The following is a 25,885-nucleotide window of genomic DNA, read 5'->3' on the forward strand; positions in this document are numbered from 1 at the left end:
CCCAGAGGAATGAAAAAATGTTTTATAACTTTGGACTTTTAGTTTCACAATGCAGTGAGCTCAGGTAAACTGTATCTTATAGCAAGAGGAATATGAAGAAAATTGCTGACCCACATGGGTTTTAGGTGATCGTTATACATTATTTCTTGCGGCGGCAGAGTCCTGATGCCCCAGTCAAGGCCTCAAACCCCTTTGTACTGGAGACTCTAACATGGAGGCAAAATAGAGCCACACCCTGCCCAATGATCCTTTTATTTGAAGTTTTGATAAGGCTGCAGATGACGGAAGCAGGTGTTTGGGTACGTCAGGAAGCAAGCACGTTTTGGCAAGTAGCTTAAGAATCTCAGAAGCCCCAGTTACCAGCTATCTAGCTAATACCAGATACAGAGAAATGCAGAAAGAACTGAACTAAAAGAATTTATTAGGTTGTTTAAAGATAGCTAGGATATGGTATACTGCTGAATAAATGAATGAACAGTTTAACGGAACAAAAAGAACAAGTTGCCTTGCTTTTGCATAGCCCAGTCCAAGAGTTAAAGATGAAACCCAATAAATTTTTTATTTGTTTTGTTTTAGAACGTCAAGCGTGTACATCTATGGCTGGCTCCAGCGTCCTTCCCTCCAACGTGGCTGGTATCAGCAAAGAGCTGATCGAACTGCAGCACCTCATCCAGTTCCCAGAGGAGGTTGCCAGCATTCTGACCGAGCAGGAGCAGGAGCTCTACCGGAAAGTCTTACCCATTGACTACCTCTGCTTTTTAACCAGGGATTTGGGTAATGCTGAATGTCAAAGCAAGCTGACGTCTATTAAAGCTTCCATATCTGCTACTATTCTTTCTTCCCCAAATGGTGAACATAATGCTGTAGAAGATCTAGTGACAAGGTTTAATGAGGTAACACAAAACTTTTAAATTACTTTTCATAAGGGTTATTACCTGATTTGTGGGTTAGTTATTTCCTTTATCTCTCAGAGCTGAATTTAGCTGTAATGACAAATTTTTAAAACATAAGTTAAGATGACCAGAGGATTTAGCTAAATAACTTCCACTGAATTTAATAGGAGTTATGTGACCGATTTGCTCAGTGAGTTTGGAAAACTGCAACCTAAGTTTTTCTTGCACATTGTAAAGTAAACAGGAAGAAAAAAATTACAGACTTGTATTTCTTTGTATTTATAGTGACAGTATGGGGTATACTTTCAGTCAGTTTATTATTTTGTTCAGGAGCTGGAGTTTTATTTATTTGGTTTGGATTTTTGTAGACTAAGCATGATCTTAGGAGTCAGCACAGAAGTATTATAAACTAGAAGTTTCTGTATTCTGTATAATATAACTACACTCATCTGCACTATTTATTTATTTAATTAATTGCTGTGTGTGTCTTGAATGTTGTTATACAAAGAAATGTTATGTAGCATGACACATTTCCATAAGCCAAAGCGTGAGTTCTTTACTAAGATTTTATTTTATTTTTAGTAAGGTGATCTTCTGATGAGTTTAATAAAAAATTGATCAATGATTGAGAAAACTATGGAAAAAATCCACACCAGAAACCTCAAGCTAAAGTCAAACAAACAAACAAACAAAAAACCCTAAATAAAACCTCAGGTTTTAGCTGCAGAAAACTAGAACAATTTCTTTCTTCCTTTTTTGTGTGAACCATATGCAGTGTTAGTTCCTAGATTCATGGAAGTGGGATAAAACTAAGATAGTGTTGACTTATGCTCTTTTAATTTGTTATCCACTGCATTCTTATGCTTTAGTAAGAGATGAAAATTGTGCAGGTATCAAAAGGAGAGCACAAAATTAAGTAAATAGAGAAGAATATGTATTAACCCCTGGTGAGCTTCCTGCTTCCTGGGCAGAATCAGTGACTGAATATTTAGCATCTATCAGTGTGTTCCTGTTTCTTGCATGTTACTGAGATTTAGGAACTAAAGTAGTGTAAATATGTTGGCTTCTCCCACCTAATTCTATTACAGGAATATAAATAAGATTTGCCTCTACAACATTCAGTCTTTATACAGAGCCTCAAAATTGTTTAAATTAGCTCTAGTTATTGTATTTAGGAAAGTACTGTGGCTGGTGCATAGCTGGAGAGGAATCTAGCTCCTGACCCAGCCAGGGTCCTCCTTCCTGCGGTGTTTCTCTTGCGGCGATTACCGTGGTGAGGGCAGTGGGGAAAAAGGTGAGATGGTCAAGCTCTACTATGACTGGTGAGGCACAATGCCAGCACAGTTTGTTAGGACATTTTGTAGTTAGCTGTACAAATTAGATTGACCATTGTGTGTTTTGACACTGAACAGTTACAGGATTGAAGAGTAAGTAGGTAGTGAAGAAGTCGTGTCAGAAATGACTGAGACTATTCCATATCAGTGAGAATTTTAACGTTAAAGTTGCCTTTTGGTAAAATAGTCACCATTATCTTTTAGTGTTAGAGGTTTGTGACTTCGCAGTTTTTGTAGTCTAGCATTACTTGTTTGGTAATGCTACAGGGTAATTTTTAATGTAATTTTAATTAATTCCTGAATATCCGGTGCAAAGATTATATAATATTTAGTGCAGAGGATTATTTTAAGTATAATCCAGAATAACTTTTTTAAAACATAGATGTTAGATGTTTAAATTGAGTTATTGTACAGTATTTACTGCTTCCAATAAATCACTGTTTTGCTATCTGCTTTATCTTATGGTGGAGTATATCAGTTGCCAGAGCCAATCACAAGCGTGAACTTCCAAAATGTCTTTGTTTATAAATGGCAAGAAAATTCTTGTGTGAAGAGTCATGCTTTTGTTGGCAAACGTCAGTGAGCACTTGCAGATTTTTTTTGGCATTGCCTATATAGAAATACTGAAGTGTATTTATAATGTGGGAGCCAGCATGACTTTTAGGATGGAAGGCTTCTGATACATAATGGGAAAAAAATTGTTTCATGCCATTGTTCTGTTAAATGAACAACTATAGTATATAGAGTATTTTTCATAAATCAATATGCTTTTTATTAATTTTTCTGATACTTACTGTATATTAATGAGGAACACTTTATAATGCTTCTTTAAAATTACAGTCAACAAATGCTGTTTTGTTATGCAAAGGAACGTCTTTAATAGAAAAAATACTGGCATTTTAGATTGAATTCTGTCAAAAAATACTGACATTCATAGGTTGAATGAGGAGTATTATAAAATAAATTAATAATTAGAATAATGAGGATTAAAATATTTTCAAATTATTAAAATATCTTTTAAAAAATGAGTTGAAGTGAAATGTAGGGGAAAAAAATAGTCTTATTGAGGTAAATTTTACTAGTCGTATTTACTGTTTAAGTTCCAGTAACTCCAGAAACCCCCGTTCATGACTGAAGTTGCAAACTCCCATTGACTGCAGAGTGCAAGATCAAGCGGGTGGGAAATGTCACATGATTCCCTTATGCTTTAAATATGTTTGCTGTTAAAAAACTGTTGTTTTCTATATGTGAATGATTTAAATATTGTTACTAGCAAGATACATCAAGTACGATATCTTCTAATCATTTGTTTAAACCTTTCTATTTACTATTGGTTAGCGTTGCTTAATATGAATTACAGTATTTAGACCTCAATGGGGTCTTAAGGGTATAGGAAAGACTTACACAGGAGAGGATGCTTATGGTGAGTGGTCAGCCTTAAGCGCTGGGCATGGAAATGGTCTATGAAGAATTGCAGAACTGAATCAGAAATCAGTTGCCCTCTGCAGTAAGTAAAATTGGTACTTGAAGACAATTAACACAGCTGAATGCTGTTTAGCTGCACAAAAAAAAACCTAAAGCTGCTGTTATTTTTCCTACACAATTATCATTTGTGGAAAAGCGTAACAGTGGGCATACTGTCTAGCACTGGATGAAGCCTGTACTGTGCGTTTTTGTGCTGGGTAGTATGTTTTGACTTAAAGTGCTGGAAGTGATTCAGTGTTCACATTAATGCTGATGATCCATCAGGAACACTTCCTAAAATTTTTTTTCAGTAGAAAGGCAAGATGAGAGTAGCTGGAGCATTTGCCAACTTCAATGTTTCATTGTATCTGTAGCTTGTTTTAACATTTTGAGAGTCTTGCAAGATTTCTGAAAATTATTTGGTCTCTTAATTTGACAATGGAAATACATTTTTGTCAAATACTCTTGTTCTGAGATCACAGCGTTGTGAGCCTGACGAGAGGAGCTGAAAAGTGTAAAAAAGGATTTTAAAAATTTCAGAAACCAAGTTAAGAAGCATACAGGGAGAAATCTGCATCACAAGTAACTTAACACACAAGGAGAAAAGTTGTGGTTGGGCCTTACGCCAGAGAGACGTTGCACTGGAGAGGGGTGGGTGAGCCCATTACTTGGCTAGCCAGATATTAACCAGTATCTCAGTGTTACTGAGTGACAGTGCAAAAAATAAGTAGTGATAGGTGGTATAAATGTAGTTTATACCTTGCCTGATAGCTTTGTTTTGTTTTGTTTTGTTTTTTTTAAAGGAGCTGTAGTCCTGCTTGAAAGGCAAGGTAACCAACTTGACTGTTTAGGAGAGCTCCTTTGTTACTCTCTTTGTGGCAAGGTTTCCACAGCCTGCTTACACCTTGCGTGAAGAGCCACCCAATTTGTTTTTAACCTGCAGCAATCTGAACATAGTTGGTCATAATGTGAGTGTCTGCTCGGGGTGTCAGTGGACTGAGTCCTCTTGTATTACGGAAGAGGCACAACTTGTTTACCTCTGGGAGCTGTGATAACCATTCACCTTGCTCTGTTTTGTGAGTGCTTTGACCTTAAACTTAGGGGTACAGCAAGGAACTGTATCCCAGTTTGCAACTGGAGATACCTTTATTTGTCAGATACTGGGTGAAACTAGTAACTGAGTGGCTTTTGTTTCTGAGAGATGAAGATCTTCAAAAAATAAACAACAAAGGCTGGAGAAATAGATTACCTTTATTAATATTCATGAAAGATGGAAATTATAGCACTCTAGACCCTCTTTGTGTATACATTGTTTCTTTTCACTGTCAAGCATGATGGGGGGAAAAAACTGTAGTATTGTAAGTAGCGTAGAAACATGAAAGGTGGATAGTACGGATGAAAGCTACAGCCAAGCACTCCACAAATTGTAGTGCAGACATGCAGCTGTCAATCCTGCGCGGCCGAGGCTGGGAAACAGAAACTGCCTTTGTTTAAGACAGAGTGGTTATGGCTTAGACCTGACATACAGTTACTAGAGGGGATTCAGGCATTATGTATTTCCCTGTGTCTTTTCTTGTCCTGGGTTTCTAAGTATCAGTTTATTCCCTGTTGTGTTAATCAAGGTGGCTGCCATGACAAGGAGCTTGAACACCCAATGACTTGTTTCAGAAATGCGTTGTGAGAAAGGTCAGTCATGAATGATCTGCTTGAAGCCCACAAAATGGGATGGAATACATTCTTGGATTGTATTTCATTTGTATTTTAAAACTTCTGGATCACTCCAGCTCTCAAGTCGGTACAGAAATTCACAGGGAAATACAATATTCAGAGGAAAATAAGAATCTTATAATCTGCTAATGTTGCAGATTGTCTGCAGGATTTACTGCCTCTGATGGAGTTTTCAGACAGATGGAAGTTCATATGACATAGCCCAGTCACTAAAGATCTGTAACGTTTACATGTATAGACATGTATTTTCAGGCTTCACTTCCCGAGAGGTACTATAGAAAGATGATAGTCGTGGTGGAGACTGCCACTGAAGTTTAAATAACTTCTATAATGCTGCTATAGAAAGCCTGATCACTACCATTTAAGAAACTGAAGTTAAATTTCAAAATAATCAAAGAATTTGAGGACTTTTCAACATGTGGAGTAGATGCAGTAGACTTGAAAAAGGAAAGGTTAGAACTGCTGGATAACCACAGAAGGGTGAGAGGTGCGGACAAAAGGGATTACCGAATCACTATGATTACATACTATAGTGCAGAAAGAATATAGATTACTATGTAATCATTATCAGGTATCTAATAAGGAACAGAACAGAACTGAGAGAAATTATACCTTGCTCCTAATGGATTTGAAGTACACATATTTCAGAATTAATGAAAATGAATAAATAGGTTTGCTTAGGAAGAAATGCATCCTGGTGTTCTGCAATTAGCAAGGTGCTAATTCCCATGTAAAGAACAGATCCAATCAATCACTTTGTTGGAGAAATAGTGTGGTGTCAAACACTGAAAACCAAACAAGGAATTTTGTTAGATTTAGAAAAAAGGAGAGAAAATTATATTGTGTTCACCTGCATATATAGCTCTTTTAGGCAATGCATGCACTATCATAGACATCTAAGTGTGGCTGAATTCGAAACGTTATTTATTTGGAATGTTCTTTTATAATACTATGATTTAAACACCGCTTTTTTCAGTTGTTCCTTAATCCTGAAGTTTAGATCAAATTTAACAAATATACAAAGTCCAAGGAGAAGTTAAGTTACTAAAAGGAAAAAGTTTAACTGCTCTGCTTTTACACACGAGATATGTTCCTAAACTTTCATTGATCCAGTGGTCGTTCTAATTTTCTAGGATGGCAAACTGTAATCTCAGCTGTCATAAAGTTTCTGTGTTTTGACCCCTTGTCTCTGTACTGTATAGAAAACTTAACAAAAATTCTTTGTAATATTTCAGAAGACGTTTACAGGAGAAACTGAAAACCTGAAAAGCAATTTTGTTTTTTACTTAATGTATTGTAGGAGAACTGGGCACTAGAATGAATGAATCCTGTTGTTTTTTCTCTCGCTTTCTTCTTGCAACAGCCTGAGGTTTCAAATGGTCTCTGAGAAAGGGAATGATATTTCTGTCCCTTTAAACTATTTGACTTGAAATTCTGTTTGTATTATACGTTTTGTTCCTATGGGTTGTCTGTTTCCTTACCTGTTAGTATCAATAGTTCTGTTACTTTATAAATGGTTTGAAGAAAACATTGTTTCAGATACTCTGAAGGCATTTGATTCAAATTTTCAACAGCAGGTGACTAAATAAGATTTTTATGAAATAAGTTTGCTCCAATTCTGGTTTTATTGCCAGAAAACAGTAAGGGAACATTTTTTAAAACGACGGACTTTTCCTGTATTTTTAAAAAGTGTATAGCTCCAAACTTGGAAGTGTTGCAATATAGGAATTAATATCTCTCTAAACCTTTTTCAGGTAGAGAAGAATCTTTCTGTATATTTAAAGGATGCATAGTATCCTTATGTAAATAAAGATAAATATATTGCTAAGCCAGATGTATTTGAGAAAAACCTGTGGGTCTGTTACATGTGCCAGTTTATAGCATGTACCTTTGATTCAGTAATTAATTCACATTTAAAGGAGTGGAAGAAGCGCATCTACCTGTAGGTATTTCAAATATTCTTACATGGTTTAGCTTTTAGCTTTTTTTTTTTTTTACTGCACTAGCAGAATTTAAGCTGTATTGTTGCCTGTGCCACAGATAATTAAAGAAGTCTTTTTGGTATTTGCTTTTTATTTATTGTGAAGATTTTGGGCTAAACGCATTCAGTATCACCAGCTATAAATAAAGCCCATAGTCTTTAAAAGTTTGATTAAAACTGTAGTTACATGATAGTGGAAACTTGGGCACAACATGTACTCATCAGCAAGACACAGCTGATATTTCATTTGCTTATACTAATATCACATTGATCATAGAGTCTTGGAAGAGCAAGGCAGTGGATCAAGCTAAAGACAGATATTCTTTCCAGTTACTAAATGTAATTAAAAGCTGATTGTGAACTAGTGGCTAGCATGGGAGGAGGAGTGTGAAATATAGAAACATCTAGCTTTGCAAAACTATTGGCTTTTGGATTCTCTAAGAGTGTGCACATGTAGTAGTAGTGTATTTTCCTGCTCTGATATAGCACTGACTAGCAGAAGCTTAGTTTTCATGGATGTATAAGAACTGTGGGAGGAAGCTATTAAGGAGATTCTGCAGTGTTAGCACGGCCCTGGTAGCTGGGAAGAGATTAGGAAAACGGACCCTGAGAACTGTAACAACGTACTTTTTTCCATCTCTCCTTGTTGCCTGCTGTGCCTTTCTCTTCTTCATTTATTTCTTTTCTCTGATTCCTGTGTGGTATTATGAGTTTGCCCTGCTTCTTTAGCTCGGGTGCCATGTCGTCCTTACCTTACCATACCTTTATGATGTGCCATAGTCTTCCTGGATGCCTGTTCCTTTTTCTGTATCTTTACCCTCCCAGACTCTTGCACATTTATGGTTTTTACTCCCAGCCGCTCTTCTGCCTCTCGCCAGCAAAGCAACCACAGAAACACAAGTTCAATGTACATGTTGTAAACATTTTAAATAATTTCAAGCGTTGCTTTATATAAATATGAAAAGTGTCTCTTGTAACTTGATCTTTCTGGCCACAGCTTCAAGTAAAAGAAAAGAAAAGCAATAAAAACTTAAAACAAAACGAATCATTTAATTTTCCACACTGAGGTATGCGTACAAAGCAATTGTGGTGTCTTAGGTTGAAAGTTGCACCAGATTGAAAAATCATTCAAACAGGTGTCTGAAGGTAGTCCCACCATGGAACTGAAAATGCAAAGTAAATAAAAAGTTCAATATATGAGGTGATTTTTTAGAAGGAATGAATTGCCAAAAAGTAACTGAGAAGGGAAAAATGTTTGAACTGCTCCGGTATAGCACTGCTACTGTGGTGGTTTCATCATTCACTAAGTCATTCTTATATTCAGTAAAGTTAATTAAAAATACAGCTATTTAGGACACTAAATAATAATGGTAGTTTTATTTTTAATGGTTTAAATTCGTAAGTTTTCTTCATTGTTCATTCAAAACACAAATTTAAACCCTCACTAGCAAAACAGAGACATATCATTTTACTGAATAATGGAATGTAAATAAATACTGCGCTCTGTCTCTTAGTTCAGCATTTTTTTGCAATGCCTAAATGGGTTTGCATAATACTTTTAAAAAGATTGTGTTTGTACAAATATCAAACTGTTTCCAGTCCTTGTTTGGAATAGTGTTTAATCAGATTTGAAATGGTAAATGTTCTTTGTAAGGTTATATAATTTCACTCAAGCATGTAAAGTGAACCATCTGTTCATAAGATAATGTAATTTAAAATACTCAGATTTAAAAAATGCATCTGAAAATTATGTTGCGTATTATACCAAAAGCAGAAAAATTTTAATTATGAAACTTTAGTGAAACCCATGTAAAATAAATCAATTCTGTGTTATACACTGTGATCCTTATATTCATCAGTATGCACTGATGGATTTGCGCACAATTAGCAATGCAAAGGAACTCATGGCAGCCAGCTATCAGCGCTAATGCTGCATACTGCTAGTGTTTTTGAAAGCCTCATAAATATGAATCTGCTCCATATTATTTATAAAAATAATATCCCTCAGCAACACTTCTACTTTGTGGAAAGACTTTGTAATGTTGTGAAAGATTGATTTAATTTTTTTTTTTTTTTTTAGAGAGAGAAATCACAGTACACTGATATACTAAGAATTCTGCTTTTAAACAAGATAATGTATGTTTTTCCCTCTTGCCATAAATACTGCGTGATATCTGATAAGGGTTATTGTTTTACATGGATTATTCACGTTCTTCAGATTTTACTTAGATTTCGTGATTTCATCAAACAAAATCAGTGAAACCAGAATGGCTTGATTAAATGGGTTACAAATTGTCATGCTTATCCCTTGGATACCTGAAAAATCAAATCCTTGTTTTGTATTCAGAGACTTCTCATACACATACTTTATTTCATCAGTATTAAAATTGCTTGCTTTCTTGCTCCAGTGTAGGCAGTAGTTAAATCAGCTACAATTTATTACAGAAAGATATCCGTGGCTAATTTTTATATCTTAGGTGTTAGAGAGTAATCTTACTTTCTAGTAAGCCAAAAGATTTTATATTACTTGCTGACAATGGTAAGTGTTAAACTTCAGGTAGACAGCTGTGTTTGCTAATTTCACCTCTGAAAGCTGCATCTCTCAAGTATTATGAAGTCCCGAAAAAATGTAATATAAAAATAGAATACATCATTTCTTCCATGTAGCATCACCCTCTGAAGTATGTAGCTTGGGAATTGCTGTAAAAGCCTTAAGAGCTAGGGAAAAGAGTGTAAAGCAGTACAAATGACAAAGCAGTGGGCTTCACAGGTGGAGATTCTTCGCTTCTTCCATTAATGCCACTTCTCCATTTACATTCTATAAAAGATAAACAATAATTCCCATTTTAAAAAATTGCAAAATACACTCTCTAGCAGCTATATAAAGGATAGTAAATAATTTAATAGATATATGAATTATTGTAATCTTGAATATTAGAAGACTGAAAGAAGAAAAGGAGTGAAGTACATCCATGGCAAATTTAAGGATACTTTTAATAATTCAACATGCATTTTACACTGTTCCATCCTGTGTACTGCATGGAGCAGGATTCACATAGATTAAATGGTAAACAGGCCGGTAGTTTACACTTGTAGAGACTTGAGCGTCATGTGCCATACCTTGAGGATCAAGTTCCATCATGAGTGTCTCTCTTACATTCTTTGTATTCTATTAGTAAAAGCAGCTGAGCATCAGTAACGAGCTATATCCTGACCCCAGCAAACTGGGAAATTTTGGACTGCATATAGATATGACTTTAAATCAGTGGTAGTTTAGTGATTAGGCAGTCAAAAACATAGTCTTCTATTACCTTTTTAATGATTGATATAGATTTCCCCTGTTTAAAAGTTTAGAGTGGGTTTGTTTATTTGTCGTTAATAAAATGCTACAAGTTTTTAAAAAACATATTCCTACTATTAATTCTGGCAGTTGAGTTATAGGAATGTTTCTGTCTGTCTAATTGTCTTCAAAAAAAAAAAAAAGAAAAAGAAAAGAAAAAGGAGTTCTGAAAATCAGAACAGATACCTTTGGAGCCTTCTGGGAATGTGATGTCCTGAAAAGGGAAAGTTTGTCTATCTTAAATAGAGGTCTATCATTGCTACAGTTGTGAAAAATTCCAAGTAAAGTAAGTTGAAACACTGAATGAGACTCAGTCACTGACTTAAAAATTATCACGGTACGTTTGAATATAACACTGAGTTATAATAGGCCTTTCCCAAATGCATAACTTGAATTTATTTGAAAACTTTGATCAAATAAGGATAAGCCTAAAAACCTTTTAAAAGAAGTTTATTGAAAAGAATAGATTTTAGTGCAGTTAAAATAGTAAGAGGTGATTTAAAGATAATTAAAAAAAAAAAAAAATTACACAGATCTTTATGTACTACTGTGCTTGAGGTCATTGCTCAGCTACGAACTGCATTGCCTGGACATCCGATGCAGATCCTCATCTGTCTGTGCTCAGACTAAGATTTGGAGGAGGCTCCTGTACCTGTGAAAATTTCCAAATGAGGCTACTCTACAATAAATCTGAAATTAATTTGGCACAATGTTGTCACTGCTTCTCTGTGTTATGTCACCAGAAAATATTTATATCGTAGCTAAGTATCTATTTGATTTGATTTTGTTTGTTTACTACTTAATATTAGTGTGCAGTAATCCTGGAGGACACTCATTTTTACCCATCTGAATGAAGAGACGGATGTTGTTATAAACTTGAGTGGATCGTGTTTCAATTTATGACTTTTCTTGTGTCTTGCAATCATGTGGATTATAGTAATGAAGCCAGGACACATTTTCTCATACTTTTCAGACTCATCAGCAGTGCAGCGGAAATCTAATTATAGGTTTGCTGCGATTATTTCTATTCTGCAGGGACTTCAAAATGAGTTACGTAAACAGAACTATCTAAGTCGAGTGTGAAAAAAAAGTAAACTAAATAATCATTAATATGTCGATGTGCAGATTGTGATCTTATGTTAAAGTGATACCTAACACAAAAACTTGGTCCAAAAAGCGTTACTGCCTATGCTGAGGAATACTCGCAACGTGTTTTGATCTTCTTGGCAAGGCTACTACTGCACACTCTTTTTGGCTGGGGTGTGCTGTCTCTGGTCCCGGCGCTAGCTAGTTCAGGCAGCGCCAGAGCTGCAGAAGCCCTCGTGCTGCTGTAGTGGCAGCCTGATAACTAGGCAGCTGCCTACCTGATGGTACTTCATCCTCGGGTTAGGTGCTCCTCAGGTGTGGTGCATCTGGGGAGGGAGCTCAGCAAGCCATCCAGGAATGAACTGCTGGAGGAGGAGGTGCTGTTCTGTATCCAGCTGGCTGAAGTGTCCAGAAGTCACTGCCTGATTCCAGCCAGGATTGGAGCCTCCCTTTGCTTTGTTCACCCTGCTGGAAACACCTCTTGGAGGTAGAGATCACACCTGATTTTATTGACAGAGAAACTGTACACTCCAGAATACAGTCTGTGCTCCTTGCTTGCCGAAGTGCAAACCCCAGGGTTTTCAATTCAACTTCCAGGTGATTTCCATCGTCACCAATGCATGCATACATTTATGGAGTTGTCCTCTGCTTTTCTTTCGTGTGAGGTTCATCTAGCTCAGATGTACACAGACATCTGAGGAATCCCAATTCTGAATTTCATTTGAATGAAGATCTTGAAAAGTTTGTTATTTCTTGAACACATCTGTGCAGAGGAAGCTTTATGCATCCCGGACAGCAAAAATGTAGTATATGCATTATCAGGTATTTCGGGGATCCAGGGGCAGCTGTAGGGTCATTTGAGAAGGTTGGTGATTCCTATGGAGGCATTCCTTTGAGGATGTACTCTGGACTGTTCATATATTTATCAGTAAATCACAACATTCATGAGTATGTTTCCCGAGTATTGTTTAATAAGTTTATATTTTAATTAATAAAAAGTTTCCGCTAAGTTGTCAAAACATGGTGTTTCCTGAGGATCACAGTCCTTTCAACTTACCGGCATTTCAGTGTTTGTATGTCGTTCATTTTGTCTATGGCCATTATGAATAATCGTCTCAAATTACTGCTATACCCTAGCTATTTCAGTATGTGTTTATTTAGAATACTGTTCTTAATGATCAAGTTCTTGGATCCATCAGTTCAATCTGTCTGGGCAGAATAAAATCTTCAGGGAGTTCAGAGCTGGGAAGTGACCTGAGTCAGCAGAAGTTCAGCTTTGATTTTCTGCTCCTTTAAAGCCTACCGATTCAACCAGATCTCCCACCTTCAAAACTTCTGTGAGCAAAATCCTCTATGGCATTTTAAGTGGATAACTGATAGTTCCACTTATTAATTCTGTGTTTGTTCCCTCCCTGGGCTCCAGGACCACATCTAATTTTAGGGAAATGCCCCCTCAGCTCTGTTGACTGAATTCTCCTCCCTTTCCAGCTGTTGTCACTAAAAAAAATAGAAGTGGAAAAGTTTTGCAGATGTTAGGCACAGCACTCAGCAATAATCTCGCTGAATGAAATTAGATGGCCTTTGTTCACAGCTCCTTTCCTCTGTTCTCTCCTTTCTGACAGTACTGTTGCATTTTAATCATCCCTGTTCTAGTCTAAGACTGATAAAACCTTCCAAGAAACCAGTTTTGGGGTACCAGGCTATTACGCTTTTAGAGAAGCCCATAATCCCCCTTTCAGGGGGTTGTATGATGCATTCAGATTAATCGGCCAACAGTCGTTGGTTGTAATTAGTCTGAGTAATTAATAGAAAAACTTTATGGAGACCTTATGCTATTCAGAACCACCAGAAAGGTCAATTTATACTCCTGGCTACTGCTAGATATGACAGAAAAGTTGAAACAGTCTGTAGCACATGTTTCATTTCTAAGTTCATCAACACATAAAACACATTAATCAAACTATCATTACCACACTTGGTATTTCATACTAAAAAAATACTGGGTTTTTTTGTGAGATTGCATGTTTAACATTTGCATTCCCTAACAGAGCCATTTCTGGAAAATGGGAATAATATCCAAAAACAATATGAAATTTTGTTCCAGCATACACAAACAAATCTATGCCAATCTTGAATCACAGATTTAACTGGTTTGTTTCACAATTTCTGATATTTTTGTGCATTTTATTTATTACTTCTGTTTTTGCCCTCGTTTGACCCCCGTATCCTGTAGTGTCTGTTTTTTTTGTATTTTTCCATACCTTCATGCTCTTCAGGTATGCACTGCTTAGTTGATTCAGTTTTTATATTTTAGGAATAACCAACTGAGCACTTCAAAAAAAATCTCAGCTAACTTCAAGTTCTCATTCAGAGCTGGTGCAGCGATTAGATATAGCTTGTATAGGGCAGCCGATATGAATAGTTTTTATTTATTTATTTTTGTATTGTGACCTCTACAGTGACAGTGCATTAAGGCTGTGTTTGGGAAATCTTCTTGAGCATGTTTACACGTACGACATTGGACTCTGGTACTTGTTCTACCTTTGTTGAACGCTCTGTACCTGTTATCTGCTCCTACTCTATTCTTACATGTTAGTTATAAAAACATACAGTAATTACAGGAAGAGTAGTTAACCTGTTTTCTTTAGATTAGCACTAGACTTGAAGCGGGTTTCTTCTAGCTCTTGTGTTCCATACCCAAGCTGTTCAGTGAGGGGCAGAGCAGGTAGAATGCTGTTTCTTAATGGGTCCGTTGTCTCCTGATTCTCATGTCTCAATTAGAGCATTCCCATCCCTGTACTGTGCGCTCCCAAGGATGTCCTCACCACATGAAAGACAGAATGATTTTATAACTTCATTTTTTTAGTCTTAAAAATGTCGTTTTTTTTTTTGTACACATATACATTGCTTATATTGGAGCTACGGCTTGTCTTCTCATCTGCACATTTCTGATTTGTTGTTCTTGATTGATTTGCACATCAGAAAGATTAAATAGTAACTTAGATTTTTCATTTTCTTTGACTGTTCTCCCTCAGGAGTGAGAGGCTTAGAACACTGTGTCTGTATAGGCTTGCGTAAATGGAAGCCCTGTATATTTTTAGTGGATTTTTTTCCTGTTACTACTAATGCATTTACATTTTATTTCCCATGCTTGTTGTTTTAAATAAAAAGACTATGCCCCTTGAGGTGTGAACTAACATTTTCTAATTTTTATAAGCCTCTCCTTCATACTGGTATTGTCTGTAAACACTTGAATCCTTCAGGGCCAAAGAATGGAACTTAGTGTCAGTGAACAAATCACATTTATTGCTTCCTAAGTGTTTACACAATGACAAAAACCAAGCCCCTAGGGAATCACATTGTAAAAAGGAACAGTTGGTTTAAATTAGGTTTCCATGTGAAATACAATTACTTTTTATGGATGTTGTGGGAACATAAACTGGAAAGAAAATCTGCACCCTGATAAAAGGAAAGTTTGATTTTTATTTGTTTAATTACAAACAGAATCATATATTAAGTTAGTTTCTGATTCTGGCATTAATTAATCACCGAACAGAAGTTGGCAGTATGGTCACACTGGGAAGGTGGAGGTTTTTTTGTTTTTCTTCATTTGTGATCTTGCAAATAGATAATGCGAATTACTTTAAATGTTCAGTGCATATAGGAATTAGCAAATTTGTACAAACTAACAGGTTTGTGAAATTAAAATTTCAATTTATCCACTTTAACTGTCTGTGTTGTAAGAACAAGGGTTATTCAGTGTGAGGCTGAGATTTGTAAGCTATGTTAATGAGAATTTACACTGCAGATCTCTTTGGCAACTTTAGAAATCAGTGCTACCTTAAGCTATCCATTTTCTTCCGTGGCCTGAATGCATATTCAGAATATCATATTTTAAGATACAGTAGTTTTTTGTTTAATATAAGTATTTCTAGATTAGTTAATGATTTAACAGTTGTAATATGAGTATGTCCGCATGTAAGGTGTGATTGCAATGCATATGTGATTTGGCCGTGAGTGTGTAAGTAGAATTTTGACTGACAGCCTCCTGACGGAAGGAAACAAAAACCCCCCACATAACCCATCAAGTATGCACAAATGCTCCAAGTGACATTGCTTTGGCTGACTGTACCGTCCGTTTTATTTTACAAGGTGAGCTCATGGGTTACCTGGCTGATCCTGACTGCAGGTTCTATGGAGGAGAAACGAGAAGTCTTCTCATATTTAGTACATGTGGCAAAATGCTGCTGGAATATGGGCAACTACAATGCTGTAATGGAATTTCTGGCAGGACTGAGGTACTGGCAACTCTTTTTTTAAATGGCTTTTCAGTGATAGATTACACTTCAGCTTCTGTTAAGCAGATGTCTCTGGAGAACAATGGACTAACCAGAAATCCATGGCTAAATCACATCATCTCACCCTGCGACTTTCTAGTAATCCCTTTTGGAAAAATGAAGCATGCTAAAAGCTGTGGTTTTTTCCAAATGCTCTGGAGATAGGTTTTCCTGGTACATGCTAAGTATGTTACATTAAGAAACATAGGGGATTTTTTTAAACAGAATTTTTTTAAATATGAAAAGAAGGTGGGAAAGCAGTTGTGGTTTATCTGTAATCAGCTAAAACTAATGTAACTTGGGGTTGGAGTTTCCAGAACTCAAGTGAAACACAGTTGTAGCAGTGTTCTAAAAGGGTCAGTAATTGTAAAAAAAAAAAACAAACAAAAAAACAACAAACCACGCAACCCAAAACAACAAAAAACCCCAACAAAACCAACCAAACAGCTAAACCTCTTTTTTTAACCTCTCCAATTTACTTACACTGACTGATGTTGGTATCTCATACCATCATGGTCTACAGTGTCTCCAGGAGGAGGGCAGAGTGGGGGGCTAAAGGCAGTTCGTTGCTAGCTTTCCTACAGAATTGCGGGCTCGCGCAGGGCTGGGTGAGCAGGAAAGCGGTGCCTTTGCACCGGCAGTTCACAGCGCTGCAAATTGGACTGAGCAGGGAAGAGTTAAGATCAGATTTCCCATCTCTTAGCTCTGACCCTCCATTTATGTGTGTTTGTGTAACAAAGCTTTAAAGTGTTTGTATTGTCACTCTTTGTGGTTTAGTAAGGATTCTCCTTGAGCTATTTGTTTACATTTTTGGTATATAAAACACATTTGAAACACTCAGGGAGTCTTTGTGAGCAGAATGCATCCACAGTCTCCAAGCCATGTAAGCAGTGAGGGAAAATGTAAAGCAAATTAAGGGCTGAATTTTATCTCTAATGCATCTGCACAGCACAAGGGAAAGATGATTAGCAGCGTTTCCTGGACAGAGACTTAAATTGGGGTTAAGGACTTTCTACTGTTGGCATTTCTACGGATCTTTTGGTATGTCTGAGGCTAGGAGTGGGTAGAAAGGCCATACCGTTGCACAGATGTACAGCTCAGAAGGAGAGAGACCTCCCAGTACTCGCGGTACTCGCAGTCCTCAGGGAGCATCACGAGCTATTTCTGTTTGAAATCAAAGATTCTTTTCATCTACAGCACTGCGTTGGTGCCTGGGAGCTGGGACATAGTCCTGGTTTCTTTATTTCCATGAAAACTAATTTATTTTGTGAGTGAAATGGGGAAAAAAATCAATGTAAATAATTTTAAATAAATTTAGTTAAAAAAAACCCTTTTGCTAAGTTTATGGATTGTTCATAATACAACTAAAGGAATTTGAAGTAAACTGGTTTATCTTCATGCCATTTCCTTAATCTTTTCTTATTTCTTCCCAGGCCCTTAAAAATTTAAGGCAGTGACACAATGAAAAAGTTAGAAAGTCTGCTTGTGTGTCCTGCAGCTGGGCTTTTATTAAAATATCAACTGTTACTCCAGTAGATCAGATTGCGTGTTTATGCTTTTTAGTTTTGTTTTTTAATAATTCAAAAGTGGGAAAATGATCTGCCAAGCAGCATTTTCATAAAAATAATGACCTTTATTTCATTCATACATTTTGTAATGATGATAAATTCCTCTATTACATATATGCTGTGAGTGTTGAACTTGAATGTAAATTTGGTTTAAATTTTTTAAATAAATGTTGTGATCTCTTTTTGCAATAGGTCAAGAAAAGTTTTAAAAATGTGGCAATTTATGGACCAGTCTGATATTGAAACCATGCGAAGTCTGAAAGATGGTATGGCACAACATGAGTCATCATCTGAATACAGGAAAGTGGTCAACCGGGCACTCAATATTCCAGGCTGTAAAGTCGTTCCTTTCTGTGGTGTATTTTTAAAAGAGCTGTGTGAAGTTTTGGATGGAGCATCAAGCCTCATCAGACTCTGTCCGCGATATAACTCCCAGGATGAAACATTAGAGGTAAATGAGGTTGATGTTCTAACAGGTTATGTTCAAAGCCGTGCAGTGCTTTATGTTGTTTATTATTTTACACCAAGGCATCATCTAATTAAACTTTTCTAAACCAGACTGTTACCAGACTGTTCAGTTACATGGACCTCAATTTAATTCCCATATAGCAATTTAGACGTAGTTGTTTATACATAGTTTAGTATTGGAATACTGGGAAATTAAAGTCAGTACCAAAGGATTATGTTTATACTTTGGGTAAAGTAAGCATGTAAATCCTTAAAGATGTAACTATTTTCTGTTAAATGCTTTGGCCTTCCACTTAACTCACTGGTAATTGGAAAGTTTTCAGTTCCTTAAAAATGGTATTCAGAAGCTCAGTGGATCAAGCTTTTCCTCTATGAAAAGAAGCAATTCCTTTATCATTTTGGTTTTAAAAGAAAAATGCCCCTGTTACATGAAAAGATCAACACTGAGGCTTTTAAAAAGTTTGCAGGAGTTACTGTAACTTATGTTACTTGATTTATGCAGTGATTTGGTCTGTTTAGGATTGGAAGTAGGTACAAAATCCTACTAGAAGCCAATAGGAAATACATGCTAAGTATTCTTAATTCTTGTAAACAATTTCTTCAGTGAGAAGTATATGACAGAATTTTCTATTTATTACTGTACTAATCTTTTAGATATCTCTAGTTTGTTTCAGATTATAACGGACAAGATAATTTCTTGCAACGAGTAGGCCAAGATGGTTTAAATAATCCAGAAAAAGAATCAACAGCAAACAATATCTTTCAAACTATTCGGAGCTGCAATCGCAGTTTGGAATCTGAAGAGGGTGAAGATAATTTAAGCGAAGGGAGTGATTCAAGAAAAAACTCTTTGAAGGACAAAAACCGGTACCAGTAGGTCTTATTTTATTTTCTATTGTCACCTGTATGTTTCATGTTTTTTATCTTTAATTTCCCTTTACCAAGGCTCACTTTTACAAATGAGGGCGACTTTAACATTTTCCCTTGTATTTATCCTCTTCCAATTCAGAATTTCCCCCCCCTGGATTTATGCTAAGTATCTGATACTCAAATGCTTGGAAACTCTCTGTATAGTTATATTTTCCCTCATGATGTAATTACTTCCTCTCATGATAAGGGTAAATCCTTTTCGTCTTACACATAGAGCTTTAAAAATCCACAGTTACGATTACAATTTTGATCTGTGGTGACAGGAATAGCACCAGGACATATCTGTTATCAGAGTTCAGAACATTATATTCTGCACACTCGGTCAGTGTTCTGCCCCTTTCAAAATAAAGGTTATTTATTATCCTTCAAAGGACCTCTTCTTTTAAGGACATGTTCATTTGAGGCTTTTAAATTATGTCCAGAAAACATTTGTAAGTCAGTACACATTTTGAATTTTCAGGTTGCTGTAGTCCTGCTATTTTGCATGGAAGTTTACTTAATTGTGCCCCAGCCCAGTGTTCAGTAATCTCAGATTTTCACTTTGAAGACCTGGTATATTCTGTACTATTTACCAGAAAGAAATATGGTAAATGGAGAGGTTAAGATATCACTTGATCTCCTAGAATGTTGTTTTGCAGTGAAGTTGCAGCCCATATAGATGTAGGTGAGTCAGCTTTAACTAAGTAGCCATGTTCGAGTAACTTCAAATTAAGAATTGTACTGTTCAGTGGTGAAGTGCTGTAAAATTACGTGAGGGCTTGCATAAAAGAGCATGCTTAGGTCACTGCTTGAGGTGTTTTCTTGATAATATGTATCAGAAATACCCATATGTTCAGAAGTATCCAACATATTTCAGCTACTTACATGTAAAATCTAATAAGTGACTGCCTGAGAAGGAACTACCATCTTCCTGTTTTAAATGCATTTATTTCATTAACATGCATTTCTAAATTTCATTTCAGATAAATAATCATTATTTCCTGAAAGAATGGTTTCTAATAGAATTATTCACATCTGGCTTTAGTTGCTTCTGGGAAGTGGAGTAGTAGATTAAGCCAAGAAAGACAGTCCCACTTCTCTGTCCATTTATGTTGTCTCTTGACTTACTTCAAATGCTTTCTTCCAGGAATTATTTTATTTATTAATTATAAAAAATTGTTTTGTAATTTTTTTATAATAATATGCTTTAAAATGAGTTTGCAACTCACAGTCACAATCAACATTTCACGTGGATGATTAAAGTAGAATTTCAACATAAAAGAACAATATGGAGAAAATGAAGTTCTCTGTGTTTATGAAATCAGTTCTTGGTAAATTAGTTACTTATGCTTTATATTTAATTAATAATCTATATTTAAATAATTAAGAGTAGAACTCACTAGATTATTTAAAGTAGGAATTAAATGCAGAAAACACCCTAACATGACACTGAAATGAAAGTTTAAAATACAAATGAACAAAAGTGCAGGTAGGTAATCAAAGTTATGTTTCCTGATTCAGACTACTAACTACTCAGTTATTAGTATCTGTAGTTCTGGTGCAGCCGGTACTGATTTTAACAGCATAATGACTTGTAGAAAAATACTTCTGAAAGTATTAATTTGGTTCAAGTACCTTATAAACTTTAGAAATTCTTTATTCACCTGCCGTATTTTTCCTGGGCATTCAGAGAGCTGGGTGAGGCAGAGGACCAAATTGCTGCAGAGGCAGAAGGGCCATACTCTGTTGTCGCAGTTGTACCGAGGCTGCAATGTTTCGTTTCTTTTTAATGCTATGGACAACTAAAGAGTCCTAAGGAAGAAACTTAGGTATCTCTCTTGTGAGACCTAAGTCATACTTGCATACAACATTACAAAATCCAAATTATGTAATAATTATGTGTTACCTGATAATTGTAGTTTTTTGGTCATAAAGGCAGAAAAATACACTGTACAACATGTTTCTCATTGCTTTAAAATTGCAAGGAAGATTTTCAATTGGTTTGCCTTTTGCTGATTTGGATTAGTATTGCAGAACATGAACCCAGCAAAGCTGATAGGTTAGTTTGATTTGAAGAAAATGAAAGGCATCTAATAAAAACAGTTGGAAATGGGTATAATTACTTTCCCAGTTGTGTTAGCAAATAAACTCTACCACTTTGTAATGTGACCTGTTTAATCACCCTGAATTTCTGTACATGCCAGATAAATATCAAACTTTAATTTTTATTAGAACTCTGTCTTGACAGTTCTTGAATAAATAAAGGTAGGTAGGAGAAGACAAAAAATTTCAAGTTTGAAATATAGGTTTTGTAGAATGGTTAATCAGATGACCTATTAAGATAATCTAAACTTTGATGCATCGCTTTATTAGCCTGATCTCCTCTTCACTTGTAAACTTTCCTAATTACAGGAAATACTTTTTAAAGTAATAGGGGAAAACCTCAAGTTTTTTCCTGTTTGTATCCCATGTAATTTTCCTCTCTAAAACCACAGTCTGTTTTAAGGTTTCCTTTATCCTTTGTTTCCATTTCCTTGCATCTCAGTGCAGCCCATGTAAAGAAAGCTGATTCAAACCGAGCTCTGTAAGTGTCTTCTCAATAAGTGATAGCTGTGTTGCTTTTGGCAGCTCATGTCAGAGGTTATGTTTCTGTGTATGGTTACACGTGTGTGCTTGGCTTACCTGCGTCTTGTACATTTTAATCTGCAGCATGCCGGTATTATCAAATGTGAAATAAGGCATAAAAAAAGCTCTGCCATTTCTGTCTCCACTGTATTCGAGTCCTCCAGCCATGCACATCTAGTCTCAGAATACTTTTTCTGGCATTTTTGCAGACTTATTTGGTTGTTTTGAGGGCATGGGGGAGAAAAAGCTGCTTTAGTTGTTTGTTTAATTTGAAAATCTTAATCTTGTATAATACAAGTAGATATTTTAATGTACATGTGTCCGGTAAGACTCTGGTAAGACAGTTTATTCCAGCTTAGTTACAATGCATGACCTTTATTTTTAGGAAGATTTAAGGAAATAGAGCTGCAGTTAAGGCTGATACAGTTATTCTGCTTTTGTTTGTCAGCCTCCTCACGACAATCAATAAATCCTCAGCCTGCTGGCCACTTTTAGCTAAATTTGGCAGGGAGGTAGAGGTCTCACTGATTAATAAATTCATAAAGGAATCATTAGAACTGATGAATGGAATAAGGGAAAAGGTCAAATTAATTAGTGCCCCGGGGAGAGAAGAGTTTGAGGAGGAGCTAATGGTTATCTGTGCTGTTTAGCTTAGGGAGATGGTATATGTGGCTTGGAACCAGTCACAAGATGAATCGTCCTTTGCTCAGCTGGCAGGACATGGGGAGGAGCTGAGAATACCCTGGTGATGTGAAAGAAAAGCACTGAGGGTACTAGAACAAGATGCCTTGAAGAATATTCAGAGGAAGCCGGTTTGCATTTTATTGGCCAAATATCCTTAGGAAAATGTGCTTCGTTAGTTCTGCTGTAACCGGAACAGTTTGCTTTTTTTAATGTTCATTAAAGCAGTATCAAAATATTGAACATTTGTTCCTTCATACATGCTAGAAGCTTCTGTAGGGAAGAAATTATATTTAAACTACCTCATTTATTAGTTCACTATTGTTGCTCTGTATCTACTGTTTCTAATATATTAAATATATTATATAAAATATTTCAAAAAATTTTGTTGCATGTTAATATTTTGCTTAAGTAAAATTAAATTTTCTAACACAAAGCATCCGATAAAATTCTTGCTGCGTGCTTCGGAGGAAGGCATGTGTTTTAACCACTGTTTTACAAGTGTTAATCAGAGAATTATATAATGTGAAAGGTCTGCACATTAAATCAATAATAGAACAGAGATTAGAAGTCATGTCTTCAATCCACTAGATCCTGCTACAAGTTTACACATATGATACTTGATATTTCAACTGAAGAAACCTTATGCTGTGGATTTAGAAACTGGAATAACTTGGCTTTAAGAGCCAAACTGAAGTTTTTCATTGTTAATGTAATGTTTGGAAAGTTCTATGAAAATATAATTATATTGTTACAGGAGTTATTATTGTAGCAGCATCTGTTAATTAATTCAAAATTGCAATAACATAAATTGTAGTACTGTAAAGACTACAGATGTTCCTGTAGGTCCAAATTATATAGTGACAATAGTATTCTTTTTATTTAAACTCCAGCAGAAAAAATATTCATCAATCATAGCATAAATCAGCACATGTATCACTAAATGTAAGTTTCTTATCTTTGTTCACTTACAGATTTATAATTGGAGATCTTTCAGATTCTGAAAGTGATATATTTGAGCAGTTGAAGGAATGGGACACAAATTCAACAGAAGAGCAACAAAAGGCTTTCTGCCACGGGATAGAACTCATTCCCTGGTACGTGTTATCTATTAGGGCTGATGTCCATCAGTTCATGCAACAAGGGGCAACCGTCATTCATTATGACCAGGAGACACATCTCTCAGCGCGTTGCTTTCTTCAACTTCAGCCTGACAATAGTACTTTGACTTGGACAAAACCCACAACGGTTTGCCCTGCAAATGCCAAGGCAAAATTGAGTGTGCTGGGTAATACTGCTGAGCTGGGTAAATACCAGTTTTTTGGTAATACTGGACTCGTGGAAGGTTTTCTGGACTTGTTTTCAGCCAAGGCTGTATACATGGGACACTCTGGCATTGATATGCACACTGTGTGTGTTCAAAACAAACTTTGTAATATGTCCCTTGAAGAAAATGGTATAACACTACTTTATGGACTTCAGACTACTGATAATAAGTTGCTGCACTTTGTTGCTCCAAAATATACTGCCAGAATGCTATATGATGGATTGCTGGAATTGACTAAAGCTGTAAGAAAAATGAGGAGATTCCCTGATCAAAGACTACAGTGGCTACGGAAACAGTATGTCAGCCTTTACCAGGTAAAAGATGCTGTGATTTTTGTATAAGAAAAGTTCAAAGATGACAACAACTTCATGTAATGCAATTAGTTTCTATTATAAGTAAGCTAATATTAAAGATGAGTGCCAAATCTCCAACTTTGTAACACAGCTTAAGTCAGTAAGATCTGATTCTCTACATAATGTTCTGTCAGACCTTGCATGTTTTCAATACACTGAAGTTAAATCTTTTTTTATTATGAAGCTCTTCATATGTTTGGAGTTTTGGAATAAGTATTTTATTAAATAAAAAGCAATGACTGTACTAGAAAAGGGTGCTGAGTGATGAGAGTTGGGGCCAAAAAAACCCCAAAATAGCAAATAAAATATCCCTTTGCTATTCATGCAGTAATTAAAAATTGCCTCCTCTTGATGTTTTGTCTTTCATTGATTCCTTAGAGATGTCTCTATTATTGATTAAGAAAATGTATCTGTTCTTATTCTCCTTGTTTTGTTAACGCTGAGAATTTTTGTAGGAGGATGGAAGGTTTGAAGGTCCAACCTTGGCTCAGGCTGTTGAACTGTTTGGAGGCAGACGATGGAGTGCAAGAAACACAAGCACGGGAACTCTCACCAAAACCACTGAGAAACCTAGTGTACAGAGAAACAACACTTTGGGAATAAGCACAGCTAAGAAAAAGAAGAAAGTACTCTTGAGGGTAGAATATTTTGCTATTCATATATTTTGTTTCTTACCTGTCTGATTTGTTTCCTTCCTACAGTTACTGTGTATTCTGCATCAGAGAAAAAAAGTTAGATGATAATTTTAAAACTGTTTATTGCAGTTTCAGGTTTATTGTTTTCCATTAGTTTGGGTTTCTTTTCTCACGCTTTAAGCATTCTCAAGAAATGTGGGCACTGGGGCTAGCAGAAGGGGACAGAATCTTGTTGAGACCTTTAGGTGCTACCTCAGTATAAATGTAAAATATTGGTAATAATAAAAATATTAATGTGCAAAGTGATGTTTGGAGGCTGCTGTCAGTTTCTTTGCTCCTTTTGTTTTCATGTTCCCAAAAACATCACCACAGTTATTCCGCCTCAAGTTAGCATGCAGTTTTATTTTACATGGCTGACAGGAGTACTGGACTTCGTCTGGCAGTCTCTTTTCCTGGACTCAGCCACGTTCAGCAGTAGTCGGGAGAGAGGAAAATGCAGGGCGTAGAAGCTCAATGCTGTCCACATGTTCTAGTGGGCAGGTAGGGAAGATCCTCAAATGACAAGATCCGTACTCTTTAGGGCTCCTGTGCATCAGGGAATAGTGTAGACCCAGCTGCACCGCTTTACAGAGGCATGATCATTGTCATCTTCTGTGTGATGTCAAACTGAGGTAACACCTAATGGTCCCTTGCTTCTTTATGTACCCTGTTTAAGTTGTCTCTTTCTTACTGGTATCGGCCTTACAGGAGTGTGTTTCCTGAGGAATAGCTGATTTATCTCATGGTTTTGTTACAAATTGCACTGATAAAGAATGGGAAAGGTAGTGTTTTCAGGATGTTTATTATGGCGCTCATTATTTCTAGGGTGAAAGTGGAGAGGCCACTGATGATGAAATGGCAACTCGGAAGGCAAAAAGCTGTAAGGAGTATCGTAATAGAAGTGGTTCGGATCCTCAAGATATTGATGAACAGGAAGAACCAGGTAGACATATAGCTTTAGTACTTCGGTCCCTCAGGGTTTTGCTCAAAGTCTTTTTATACAGACATTCTTCATGGTGTTAAAAATACATTTATGATATAAAACTACTTTTGCAGTTGAAACTCCAAATGCTATAAACTTTTAAATTAATTCCTGTAGTTGTGATTTTTCTTTCAT

At 36.1% G+C, this 25,885-nt stretch overlaps 1 protein-coding gene across 1 annotated transcript in view; it reads left to right on the plus strand.

The window, feature by feature from the left end:
- Nucleotides 1-576: 576 nt before the first annotated feature.
- PLCE1 (phospholipase C, epsilon 1) overlaps nt 577-25,885 on the plus strand; it is a gene marked incomplete at its 5' end in the record, with an annotated part of 56,466 nt that continues 31,157 nt past the window's right edge. The window contains 8 exons of the mRNA XM_010289912.1: nt 577-893; nt 15,979-16,124; nt 17,924-18,182; nt 18,864-19,072; nt 21,654-21,692; nt 23,389-24,055; nt 24,550-24,732; nt 25,594-25,711. Coding sequence (XP_010288214.1) covers nt 577-893; nt 15,979-16,124; nt 17,924-18,182; nt 18,864-19,072; nt 21,654-21,692; nt 23,389-24,055; nt 24,550-24,732; nt 25,594-25,711 — 1,938 coding nt within the window. The remainder of the gene's footprint in view (nt 894-15,978; nt 16,125-17,923; nt 18,183-18,863; nt 19,073-21,653; nt 21,693-23,388; nt 24,056-24,549; nt 24,733-25,593; nt 25,712-25,885) is intronic.

Source organism: Phaethon lepturus, unplaced genomic scaffold (genome assembly GCF_000687285.1).
Source record: "Phaethon lepturus isolate BGI_N335 unplaced genomic scaffold, ASM68728v1 scaffold9256, whole genome shotgun sequence".
NCBI lineage: Eukaryota > Metazoa > Chordata > Aves > Phaethontiformes > Phaethontidae > Phaethon > Phaethon lepturus.